At 34.5% G+C, this 13,683-nt stretch overlaps 3 protein-coding genes across 4 annotated transcripts in view; all 3 read left to right on the top strand.

Annotated features, from left to right (window-relative positions):
* LOC107716677 (lactadherin-like) overlaps positions 1–6,119 on the top strand; it is a 23,526-nt gene extending 17,407 nt beyond the window's left edge. The window contains exons 8-10 of one of the 2 annotated variants that reach the window (XM_016523184.1): positions 2,173–2,375; positions 3,781–3,936; positions 5,414–6,119. In XM_016523184.1, coding sequence (XP_016378670.1) covers positions 2,173–2,375; positions 3,781–3,936; positions 5,414–5,557 — 503 coding nt within the window. In that variant the 3' untranslated portion in view covers positions 5,558–6,119. The remainder of the gene's footprint in view (positions 1–2,172; positions 2,376–3,780; positions 3,937–5,413) is intronic. The other variant, XM_016523185.1, reaches the window with a different exon arrangement.
* On the top strand, positions 97–2,165 carry LOC107716678 (lactadherin-like). Its single transcript, XM_016523186.1, has 2 exons — positions 97–237; positions 1,970–2,165. Exons 1-2 carry the CDS (start codon positions 108–110, stop codon positions 2,083–2,085), a joined length of 246 nt encoding a protein of 81 aa, XP_016378672.1. The 5' UTR covers positions 97–107; the 3' UTR covers positions 2,086–2,165.
* Positions 6,120–10,266: 4,147 nt separating the features above from the next.
* hapln3 (hyaluronan and proteoglycan link protein 3) lies at positions 10,267–13,245 on the top strand. The gene is made up of 5 exons (XM_016523187.1): positions 10,267–10,338; positions 10,826–11,020; positions 11,378–11,749; positions 12,008–12,310; positions 12,782–13,245. Exons 2-5 carry the CDS (start codon positions 10,888–10,890, stop codon positions 13,066–13,068), a joined length of 1,095 nt encoding a protein of 364 aa, XP_016378673.1. The 5' UTR covers positions 10,267–10,338; positions 10,826–10,887; the 3' UTR covers positions 13,069–13,245.
* The last annotated feature ends 438 nt before the right edge of the window (positions 13,246–13,683 follow it).

Below are 13,683 nucleotides of genomic sequence, written 5' to 3' on the forward strand. Positions count from 1 at the left end.
TTTATTCAATAGCATTTGTCATATGTTTCATAACCTGTAATTATATTATAATTTTTAAGTAACTAATGAATGTATACATTTCTGTTCTTCAGATCTTTGTTGGTAATATGGACAACGATGGGACAAAGACTAATTTGTTCGATCCTCCAATCATAGCTCAGTACATGCGAATCATTCCTGTTGTTTGCCGCAAAGCCTGTACTCTGAGAATAGAGCTGGTGGGCTGTGAACTCAACGGTAAAGTACCAATTATATTTTTGCATGTTTATACATTCTTATGAATAGATTTATGGAAGCCAAAAGACAAAACAACTCCACTAGAATATGATAATACTGCTGTGGTTTTATGGGAGAAAAAGTGAGTAAGCAGCATCACAGTTTGCACGATTTCCTGCTCGTCTTCGTTTGTGGTGAAGTTAAGGACCGCAGCCTGCCTGGCTGAAGAAACAAAGTCACATCTTTCCAAACCAGGACTCTAGCCAGTAAACGTTCTGAGCAGAAACATCTCAGACATTTGACTTATTTAGCACATTTGACACAGTTTTGAGCTGCATATAGTGATGATGAATAACACTGGTTAATTTGTGTGGTTTGTGCTTGGGACATTTCGTTCTTGTTTTCTGCTAACATTTAAGAAAATCAAGTATTTTCTTAATTTCAAATTTTTTTTTTAATAAAATTATATTATGTTATATATTATATTATATTATATTATATTATTCTCATATGAATGAGCAGCGCTCTCTTCTACCTTCAATACCCATGACTGAGGTGCAAGGCACCGAACCCCGAACTGCTCCCTGGGCACAGAAAGCAAAAATGTCTGCCCACTGCTCCGGGTGTCTGTGTGTGTGTGTGTGTGTGTTCACTACTGTGTGTGTGTGTGCACTTGGATGGGCTAAATGCAGAGCACAAATTCCGAATATGGGACACCATACTTGGCTACACATCATGTCACTTTACTTCACTTTATAAAAGTAGGGATGCACTGATACATTAGAATATTTTGGCCGATAAACCAATAATTATTTTCAAGTTTTGGCCAATTAATTAATTATTTACATTGATTAAATCCAAATTTTGTATAAGTTTGACTGCATCATATAATAATTGCTGTTAATAGTGTTCATCGTCTGTTTGATTACAACTTTAATTGATTTTTTCCGTACATTTCTGCCATATGTACATAAACTGACAGTCACCACTGATAAGCTACTACTAAATATTGTAGAAACTTAATTTTCTGTAAAGTTGCTTTGCAACGATTTGTATCGTTAAAAGCGCTATACAAATAAACTTGAATTGAATTGAATAAATGAACATTATAAATTGGTGAATAATTATACAATTTATTTTTAAATTATAATATTTATTTATAATAAATATAAATTAATTTATACAAATAAATTAATAAAAAAATAAACGGTATTATAAAATTAAGTTATAAATTATGTAATTGGCCAATTTTTAATGGCTAATATTAAAATATACTATTATTATATTATGTAAAAAATATATATACTATTATAATAATATTATAATAATATACTCAACTACTGTATTCTATTATGACTAAATACATTTAAAAAAATCTATCATTAAATACTACAAGTGAATTTAGGCATCACAATATTATAATGTACAATATGAAAAATAGATATTCATTTTGAGAGCAAACATTTAACAGTGTTATTAAATTACTAGTGTTTTTAAAGATTAACTTAAGTGATCTTTACATCATGGAAAAGGTCATCTAAATGTAAAAACACAGGAAATTAGTAAGAACAATTAAATATTGAATATCAATGATACTGATAATAAAAAAAAAAAAACTCTAATATTGGCCGATATGGTACGTTATATCATGCATCCCTACATGAAAGTCTAATTTCTAATCAGTGAAATGGTGCAGATGTTAATGTTTCATTTACAGTATTGCCCACTTCACTGTCCCATCTGTGTCTCTCAGGCTGTCCATCACAGCACGCCTCTCACACCGCCGGCTCTCGCCTGAGTGCGCTTCACACACACCCCATCACACACAGCATCTTGCCGCTCACCTGCATGAAACTTGCTCAGCGCTGATGTGGTTTGTGCTGACACGCTTCCCATCCATCTCTCTGCCACTTCCTGTCCCCGTCCCCTCCCTCTTTCTGTTGTCTTACTTCACAGTGTATTTGAACACGACAGGTTGCTCCGAGCCGCTAGGTATCAAGTCACGGCTGATCGATGACAGGCAGATGACGGCTTCCAGCTCTTTCCGCACCTGGGGGATCGAGGCGTTCACCTGGCACCCGCATTACGCTCGTCTGGACAAGCAGGGCAAGACCAACGCCTGGACAGCAGCCATTAATAACCGTTCCGAGTGGCTGCAGGTGAGATGACTTGTAATGCTGTGAAGTGACAGAGTCCCTTCAAATATTTACATTTACAGTCATGTGTAAAATCTGGAGTATGTCTGAACTGAACGAAGTCACATTTTTAAGATTTTTGTAATTTTATATTTTGTAAAGAGGCAACGCAAAGGCAAAATGCTGGTTGTATAAAACAAGATTTTTTTTATTGTATGGTTTTGTATGCACACACACACACACGTCTGGTGCACTATCCTTGTGACTCTCCACAGGCATAATGGTTTTTATACTGTACAAACTGTATTTTCTATCGCCCTACAACAACCTTACACCTAAACCTACCCCTAACAGAAAACTTTCTGCATTTTTACAATCTCAAAAAAACTCATTCTGTATGATTTATAAGCTTTTGTAATCATGGGGACCTCAATTTAGGTCCCCACGGTGACACAAGTGCCCATGATTTGGTGTGTATTCAAGTTTAAGTCCCCACCAGTATAGAAAAACCTGTACACACACACACACACACACCATTAAAAAGTTTTTTTTATTGTTTTTCAAGGAAGTCTCTTATGCTCACCAAGGCTGAATTTACTTGATTACAAATACAATAAAAACAGTAATATTGTGAAATATTATTACTATTTAAAATAACTGTTTTCTATTTGATTATATTTTAAAATGTAATGTATTCCTTTGATGCAAAGCTGAATTTTCTGCATCATTACTACAGTTTACAGTGTCACATGATCTTTCAGAAATCATTCTAATATGCTGCACAAAATCATTTATTTTTATTCATATCAGTGTTAAAAACAGTCGTGCTGCTTAATATTTTAGTGGAAATCGTGATACAGTAAAAAAAACATGATACAAAAGAATGGCATATATTTAAAATAGAAATCTTTTGTAACATTATAAATGTCTTTACTGTCACTTTTGATCACTTTAATGTCTATGATAAATAAAATTCATTTCTTTAACATTTTTTTTACTAACCTCAAACTTTTGAAAAATATTGTATATATCACTCCAACTTTAAACAAAGTCATTTTTATTAAGAGGGAGTATTGCCTGGAGAACTCTCCATGTTGAGTTTAAGTGTCTTCCCTTCTGTGAACGTCTGGCAGTTTGCATAGGAGTTGAATTCATTCTTGATCGTTGCTTTGGGATCTTAGCACATTTACACATTAGATGACCTTTCAGAGGCTGAACACAGTCAGATTGCCCTGATTTTCAATCTTCACTTTGAAAGCACTGTCCTGGGAGACCATAATTTACAAACAACAAACCTCTTACAATTAGCCATTACCAGGAGGCCAGTAGTGAATCACTCATATGGATCATTATAACTAAATGCCATTTTTTTTTATGTAAGACCACTTGCTGAGTTGTTCTTATCTTTTTGTTTTACGTATGTTTTTAGGTGGACCTGCTCAGACCAAAGCGCATCACAGGGATCATCACACAAGGGGCCAAAGACTTTGGCAATGTGCAATTTGTGTCTGCCTTTAAAGTGGCTCACAGTGATGACGGCATGTACTGGACCATACTCAAAGACGACAAGACGAAAACAGATAAGGTTGGTTGATTCCACAATTTAACCCCAAATTACCTAGTTCCTTTTGGATCAAGTCTTATCCTGACCTACACATTAAATGTTTCACTCAGAGCACAAATGGGTCGAAAATCATGTGGATTTAATTGTCATTTTTTGTTTTTATGTTTCAGTGGCTGTGATCAGTGTTGTTATTAAATAAAATTGTTTAAAAAATTGGTTATTTGAATTAAAACTAAAATAAAAGAAAAAAAAAATAAGATGGAAAAACGTAATAATGTTGCCTTCGCAACTAACTGAAATAAAATAAGTTTAAGTTAAGGTACTAAAATTACCAAAAGTAAAACTGTTAATATTTAACATAATTAAATAATTAGATAATACATAACGTAATTAAATATTATATATTTTTCATATTACGTTTGTTTTTATGTTTTAGTGCGTGCTACTAAAATAAAAGAAAAAAAAATAAGATGGAAAAACGTAATAATGTTGCCTTCGCAACTAACTGAAATAAAATAAATTTAAGTTAAGGTACTAAAATTACCAAAAGTAAAACTGTTAATATTTAACATAATTAAATAATTAGATAATACATAACGTAATTAAATATTATATATTTTTCATATTACGTTTGTTTTTATGTTTTAGTGCCAGTTATCAGCGGTTATAAACGTAAACTATTTAAAATGTTTTTTTGTTAATTAAAATAAAGCTGAATTAAAATAAAATATAAATAATTCATGAAAAACTGAAAAAAGAAATTAACTGAAATAAAAATGTTTAAGTTGAAGGACTAAAATTACTTAAAGTTAAAAATGAAAAGAAAACAAATGAAACCTAAATAGAAAAAAACCTAAATAGAAAAAAACCTAATAAAAATGACAAAAACAAAATTATTTACTAAAATGAAAGTTATTTCAAAACTATTAATAAATAAATAAATAAAAAGATATAACTAATAAAATAACTATGATGTTTATGTTCTCAGCATTGGTCTACTTTTAGGATCTGTCAACATGAATCGCTGATTTCAGTATGTCAATATGGATATGTGAAATCAATTAAATATGTCAATATGCCAATTATTATAAAACTTAAAGGGATAGTTCACATAAAAATTACGATTCTGTCAGTTTATTCAGCCTCATGTAGTTCCAAACCTGTATGACTTTCTTTCTTCTGTGAAACATAAAAGAAGATATTTTGAGGAAATGTAGGGTTTTTGTCCATATTTGAAAGTCTGTAGGGACCAATAAGTTGTCTTGTCATTCATAAATGGACAAAAAAATATCATCTACTGTGTTCCACAGAATAAAGTAAGTCTTTCAGGTTTGGAATGACATGACGATGACAGAATGTTCGTTTAACAGATTCCAAACTTCCCCCACATCTTTTCAACTGGCCACAGCATTGGCCGCTCATCTTGTGTATATTCTGCTTCATCTGTCTGTCACGTCCTTGTCTCACCCATCTTTGTTTCCTACTGCTTCACCTGCAGATTTTCCCTGGCAACAGCGACAACAACGTGCACAAAAATAACGTGTTCGAGCCCCCCTTCTACGCACGATTCGTCCGCATCCTGCCGTGGGCGTGGCATGAACGCATCACCCTGCGAATGGAGCTGCTGGGCTGTGATGAGTAGAACTCTTCTCCCTCTCTCTCATTCTCTTTTATACTTCCCACCATTCCTTCTTCCCTCAACCACGCCTGCACTGCCTCACTCTTAGCAACAGAGGGCACCATCATCACACCACCCTACACAGCTGGGGACCCCAGCAGCAAATGAAGTGAAGCTTTTAGCATTAAATATTTTGTACTAACACAAGTCTGATGCAGTGGCCCTTTGAAGATGAAGTCAATGCTAATGTATAATAATGTTTATTTACCCTAGATGACCGTATTAGGAAATAGCTTAAGTTTTTAAAAGTTTATTGTTACAAATAAATTGTAATAATTATATTTCTTTTTTTGTCAAGTAAAACTCAAACTCAGTTATAAACAATTGGAAAAAAGAAACTGTACATACCAAATAAGGCACAGTTTATTTATTTTCACAAGAATCAGTGTGTTAGTTTGGTTTTAAATGCAGTCAAGCTGTTTTATATCTTATCTTATGAAGTAGTTTAAATTAGAAAGTGACAAAAGTCACAAAATATGGCTGTGCTTTATGCTAATTTATATTATGTAATAAAATTAGCCATTTGATCATTTGTTTTTTTCTATAAAATAATATTTGGTTTTAAATCAATTAGATTTTTTTTAACTAGGCTAATGCATTTTTTACAGCCTTGTCAAACCTAAATATAAAATGTGACAGTCAATCATCTATTATTATTTGATCACTTTTGTTTAATTTGAATGGCCACAGATCTCAGGTGCAGTTCAGTTATTTGCAGTGTGCTACTGAATTTTATTTTAGTTTTATTCCAGCATAATTCTGAAATAAACCACATTTTTTGGATACAAAAACACTTAAAAGCCAAAGTGGTCTAATGTTTTTCTTATGATGTTAGCAAATGTATCATTTTATTTTATTTTTTATGGGGCCACACTTACATTAAAAGCTTTGACGTACCCTGTCACTAGCATAATGAGATGCGGGACGGGTGCAAATCTAATTTAGAATCATTTTTACGGTGGCACTGAACCTCTGATATGACCGTCCAATCTACATAATGTTTTCAAAATGATGCATTGTGGCCCCTCACCCCAACCCATCCACTCGAATAAATTTACAATTTTGGGTTTGTGCAATATGATACGAGTATTATGAATTAATATTAATAGAGCTTTAGGAGAAAATATATGGGCAGTATTTCTCTGAGATATTTTCTAAGAACTAAAGTGGTATTCAAGGTAACAAACACTGAAGAATATTCCAATAATCCAGCATGATTTCTGCATTTAGGCTGCATGCGTTTTGATTTTCTTTGGTTTGGATTCTGTACTGATGTTAGCATTTGATTTTTCTCAGAATTGTTTTCATTGCAGTAAAGACACATTGACTTTGTTATTTCTATTCAATGTGCTCTTAAACTTTTGTAATTTTTAAATGCCTCATACTGTAGCACTCTTCTTGTGTTCAGATTGTTTAGACTAGATGCATTTCCTTAGTATCTCTTGAAATATTTTCCTCATGTTTTCAACTGTAGAAACAAATAAAGAATATTAATAGATACTTATGGCCTATCAGACATGTTGTCTTGTTATGAATCCTCCACAGTATGCTGTTACTGATAAGGCAAGTTAAAATCTTTGGATATTTCCCCAACTAATCAAATTGGAAATCCTCTGCATTCTTTTCCAATAACCACAAAATAAATGTATAAAAAACTAAATAATTAATATTTTTATATTGAATAATCGTATTTATAATAATATAATTATTATTAATATTAAGCATAATATAATGAAATATATTAAAATAATTCATAAGTTATTTATTTTAATAATTTGATATTTAATTTTATGTGTGTATAATGAAACTATGATTTTAGTATATTATTATGTGTGTGTGTGTGTGCTTATGTATTTATTTATGTACCTTAATGTAAAATAATGAAATATATTTAAAATAATAATATTATTATTATTTCTTTTAATAATACATTTAATATTTTCTTTTATTATTTAAGTGTGTATATTGAAAACATATTTGAGGATTTTATTGTATTACTATTTATGTATTTATTTATTTATTTATTTGTACCTTTGCCAAATAATAACTCCCTTCAGTTCTGATTGACTGGAACACACTAATATACAGGCTCTATAGAGATTCAAAGCAGGAAGGCAGGAGAGAATCAAGTGATAGTCGAAAGAATGGCAGGAAAACAGCAGCACCCGATGGGCAAAGCCAGGAAGGATTCTTTTCTGGAAAAACAAGGCTATTTTGGATGAGGTATTGTGGCAAATATTTTGTCAGAGGCAAACATTCTTTGCTTTCTAATAACATCTCTACAAAGGAAATCTCGCCTCATTGCTTGACAAGTTTATGAAGGGTTGTCAACTGGGTCAACATTTTTTAAATTCATTCTCGCTGTCAAAATCTTCAGTACAAACCAAAGTATTACTAGAGCTTCACTGGAAGCTTGTTTGATGGAAACTGCCAAAATAAATAAATCAAAAACCCACAAAACTGTGTGGCTGAATTCCATTCATTCACACGCATATAGTCATTCAGAAGATGATGTTTGGAAGCACTTGCATATATTGTTCAAAGCCTATTCAGTTATTCATAGGTAACACAATCTCAAAGAAACACCCTTTAAAAAAATGCTACTGATTCTACTGAGTGTCATTTGTGTCCCTCATATACTGTACATGTGTGTAAAAAAGTATTTTTTATTTATTTATTTTATTTTTTATTTAAAGAAATAAACACTTTTATTCAGCAAGGATGCATTAAATTCAACAAAAGTGAAGTAAAGATTTCTATTTCAATAAAATGCTGTTATTTTGAACTTTGTTCATCAAAGAATCCTGAAAGACACTGCAGGGTTTCCACAAAACTCTTTTACATATTGATAATAAATGTTTCTTGAGCAACTGAAGCCTGGAGTAATGCTGAAAATTCAGCTTTGCCATCACAGGAATGAATTATATTTCAAAATATATTACAACTATTTCACAATATTGCTGTTTTACTATATTTTTGATTAAAGACAGTGGTGAGCAGAAGAGATGTCTTTCAAAAACATTAAAATATCTTACTGACCCCAAACTCTTGAATAGTACATTTCTCGGTAGGAGATGTAAATATTGTGTTAATTTACCTTTCTGATATACTTACCTTTATGAATTCTTACTAAAATGTTTTTGTCTTTTTTCCTGGAGAATGCACAGTGCAGCTAATTAACATTTAAACACTTTATTTGTGTCATATAATGTTTGAAATCTTGAAAATGTATTGTTTTCCAATATTCTTTTCAAATGAAGAGTTTTTTCTCAGGCAGGCTGCAGTAACTAAGACTGACAAGTGCGTCAGGAGAATCTAAAACATTTACATCCAGCCATTTTGGACCTATTCATTTTGGGCAAACAATTAGAGTACAATGTTCTTCCAAATGATAGCTGCCAAAATCATGCTTCTGTGAAGCCCACAGCTATTCAAAGGGCCTTGGCGTTCCTTGCCTAAGGCGACGGCTTTCATCTTGGCTGTGGGGACTAATTGACGGGGAGCTTCAAATGCGTCGCTAATGTTGTGAGTATCTGAGAGAGAGGCGATGTACATCTGCTCACCCTCATCTTCTAAAGTGTCCATAATGTAGTGATGTATGAAGAACAGCTCACACAGGAGTTACTTTCAAAGCAAGCACGATTCTGTTGGTCAACATGGTGAATTCGTGTGAACAACTTTAACGATGTAAAATCCGCGGCGGCGGCGGGGGGGGGGTCTATTACCTTCTTGTGTCGATTTCTATTGAAATGACTGGATTTCGCCTGAGAAAATTAACCAAACGAAAGTAAATGTGACCGTGAAAGAGAAAGGGTGGTGCAGTGTGGCACATTTTGGGGTCATAATACTGAGTGATGCTGTCTGTCAGTACAACATCCTGGTCCCTCCAAAGGCCGCCTAACAGTCTTTTCCTCCTTAAATATTGCGATTTATATATCACATCAGCTGTATCGCTAAATAACAAGGAGAAAAGGTAGGAATTTCGGGGAAGAGATAAAAGATGAACACTATAGCTACTGACAGAGAACAACAAACTTTTGAATCCCTGCTGGTCACGAGTAAGGAAAATTTCACATCTGCAAGGATATGGATACTTTCCTTTCAGGAAGTTCAACCACTGACCTTCCCATAGTAATCTTTTTTGAAACTCCGGTCAAAGGTCAACGGTCATGTTTCTGGTGTGTAATTTCATATGCAGTGGTAATTTTTTCGTCGTACTATTTACAAATTATTACATTACAAAATATTTTTTATACAGATTTTAGGGTTTGTTTTCCACCTAAAAGGGCATAATTTATAACACTCAGTGCATTCAGAATGTAAAAGAAAAATAGGTATGTGACGATCTATTATTACCAACTGTGTTATTAGGCCAGGCAGCCTCTGAGGCCATTAAGAATCGTTGTTGTTTTTTTTGTGACAAACCCGCGTAACAAGAGACCTGGGTGGAATATATTCTCGCTGGCACCATGAACAAAAGCTCCAGTTTCAGTTTTGGGAAATTATCAACACACCTTATGCTGTAAAGTTATACCGTGATGATGGACGGCAGTCCTCGACTGCTTTGTAGACCCCACAATTATTATTGTTCGCGAGCTGGAGAACTTCAAAAGAGATGCCTGAGTGACGTCACCTCACGGTCCCACAATATTATTACAGAGAGAGAGCGAGCGCTATTATTCCTCACCTCGGACGATGAACAGAGTAGTTGTAGCAAAAGGAGCCGGAGAAAGTATTTTACATTGGTAAGCTGCGAAAATGCGTTTATTATTTCATGAATGTGCATGTTAGCAGATTCTTTGAATGCTACAATTAATGCAACAACAAACGCTATCGGCTGTGACTTTAAATCTTTGTGTTTTGTATCAATTTGATAACTTTTTATTACTTACATTTGACTATTGTCGTAAAACTACCTTTTATGTGGCTTAATTGTATAGCTAGTTGACTTTTGCTTCTTCAATCGTTTAACCAGCAACTTCATGCAGTTCTTGAAGTAACTAGCTGATGATTATCTCGTTTATGGCGAGCAAATCAAACTATTTATTTTTTTAATAAATCAGATTTCAAAAGTGTTAAAGTTGTTGACTCGTGAAATATGTTGAGTTAGATTTGTGACCCTGGACCACAAAACCAGTCTTTAGTGTCAATTTTTCGAAATTGAGATTTATAAATCATCTGAAAGCTGAATAAATAAGCTCTGAACTCCTTGCTGATCTTCACACATCTTAGGTTGTCTTAAAATTCAAGGACACTGTTGGAAAGCAGCGGGATACAGGGGAATCACCGTGAATATGAGGATTTTACGCCATCTGCTGGTGCTTTTAATGCACCTGGTCCTCGGAAGCGGTGCACAGCGATTCTCCAATGGCTATTATTATCAGGATATAATTCATGGAAATGGAAATGGAAATGACAATGGGGAGAGTATGTAGTAGAATCCAACAAAATTCTAACTTTTGTCACTTTTCATTGAATTAATTGTTTTGTGTTTCTTTTTTATTGTTTAAAATTCATGAACAAGAATATGTGTTATAAACTCAGTGGGAATTATATGGTTATATAGTATATATCCTAGTAATAATATAGTTTTAATATAGCCTACATTTAGGATGGTTAAGACATCAGCAAAATGTGAGCTCCATCACAAATCTGCTATTTCAAAGCTATTTCACTTTTGCATAGTTAAACAAATAAACAAACAATAAAATAAACAATAATTGCTTACTCTTTTTGAAGATTTTATTTATTTACTTACTTAGCCTACTTAATGGTCTTTTTTAGTATACTTCCACAAGATCCGTCTTCACGTTGAGTCTCCTGAAACTCTAGTGTCGGCTGTTCAGGGGAGTAACGTCACACTGCCCTGTCATTACCGCTACGAGCCCGCGCTCAGCGAGCCCCGCAGAACGCGGGTCAAGTGGTTCTGGCAACCCGTGAGCGACGAGGGACGGGAGCGTGACGTCATGGTGGCCATCGGCACGCGTCACCGGAGTTACGGAGACTTCAAAGGACGCGTGCGGCTCCGCCGAAGCGCCCCGGGCGATGCGTCCCTCTTCATCAACCCGCTACAGTCAGACGATACCGGCCGTTACCGGTGTGAAATTATTGATGGTCTCGAGGACGAGAGCGTGACAGTGCATCTTAAATTTCGAGGTGCGTATTGTATTAATATTGTATTTTATAAAATATTTATATAAAAAAATTATATTATCAATTTATTTTCTAACTGATATTAAACTCCAAAATCTATGTTTGTAATGTATTTATTTATTGTGTAATTTATCCCCAAACAAATTGACAAACCCTAATTATCTTACATTCTCTAATTATTTGTAATGATCTTTTATCTTTAACAAAATTTTGTTGATCTTATGTTTATTCAGTGGTGCTTTGTGCTCTTGTTCTCCACAGGTGTGGTGTTCCCTTATCACTCCCCTAGGGGGCGCTATCTGATGAACTTTCATGAGGCTAAGGAGGCATGTGAGAAACAGGATGCACACCTAGCTACCTTTGAGCAGCTCTACGCTGCTTGGGAGGAAGGGCTGGACTGGTGTAACGCTGGGTGGCTCATGGATGGGACGGCACAATATCCTGTCGTAGTGCCACGAGAGGCTTGTGGTGGCACCGACCTGGCACCTGGTGTACGGAGCTACGGCGTTCGAGACAAAAGTCTAGACCGATTTGATGCCTTCTGCTTCACTTCGTCCATTAGAGGTAATAATGTTTGTATATATTTAGTGGAGTTTTTAATATACCCTCATATAACTTCATCCAGTCCTGGTTTACGCTGGTTTGTTTCCGTGAAATTTTGTTAGACAAATATTTACAATTTTCCATAGTTGTGCTTTCAACAGGTGTTTTACATTTTTAAATCGGACAAAGATGAATTAATGGTAATTTCGGCTGCATGTGGCTGCCATTGCTCATTCTGGAAAATGTTCCTATTTTAAAAATATAAGTTGAGGATGACAAGTTGGATGAACCTGCCAACAAGGATTAAAAATGGCCTTCTCCCTTGTTTTAATCAGTCATGCATATGTTTTAAAGCTGTTTGCCTTGATATGCCAGTTGTATTTTGTTACCTTGGATCAATTATTGGCATTCATTTCTGAGGTTAAGTCACAATTATTTTTAAGTCACCAAATATGATGTGACAAGGTATCTTATGTCTTTCTTCAATGTCAGGAGAGGTCTACTTCTTGCAACATCCCATCAAACTAAATTTCACAGAGGCAGCGGAGGTCTGTCAGAACGACGGAGGTCGTATTGCTAAAGTTGGCCAGTTATACGCAGCCTGGAGGTTTGTGGGATTGGACCAGTGTGATGCGGGCTGGTTGGCTGATGGTAGTGTACGTTACCCAATCATCCAACCCAGGATGAACTGTGGTACATCAGAACCAGGGGTGCGCAGCTTTGGCTTTCCTCCGAAGCATTTAAAACATGGCGTGTACTGCTACAAAGTCCACTGGTAAAATGTACAATTCATTTTAAATGTATAAACACTTCTGTGAAAACCACAGTGAACAGTACTTCTGTTTCTATACTACTGATATTCAAATCGTAATAACGTGTTTTTTATTGTGTCTTGATTTGATTTGAAATGTCCTGGAATTCCTACCAAATTTACACTGCAATGGCACAGAGGCGCTTCTGAAGTGGCATTTACACAAACTGTTTAATGCTGCTCAGAGGTAGCATGAATGCATTTACACAGCAAATAGAGACAGTGGTGGGTCAGAGCTGGCTTAATTTAGTCTGGCTTTTATGCGACATTATGTCTTCACACAAAATTTTGAGTAGGCACAGAGCAGCCTTAACTCAGCTGTGTAAAGTTGCCTTAAAATGTTCTACTGTGTTGGAAAATTAAATTTCAAGTGCTAATTTGGATATTTACACTTTAAAACTTAAAAAAAAAAATTAAGGTTTAAACTAATTTTGTGAACGTAATTTCGTTTATACAGCATGTAGGCTACCGTTCTACAATGTTTTATTTTTTTTTTAGGGCTAAAGCCTGAAATTGGTGGTGGGCCATTCTTTAAAGACTGTTATGATCTGATTGCTTGTATTATGTAGCATTTTAATGCAAA

Source organism: Sinocyclocheilus rhinocerous, unplaced genomic scaffold (assembly GCF_001515625.1).
Source record: "Sinocyclocheilus rhinocerous isolate Xijiao unplaced genomic scaffold, SAMN03320098_v1.1 scaffold1201, whole genome shotgun sequence".
Lineage (NCBI taxonomy): Eukaryota > Metazoa > Chordata > Actinopteri > Cypriniformes > Cyprinidae > Sinocyclocheilus > Sinocyclocheilus rhinocerous.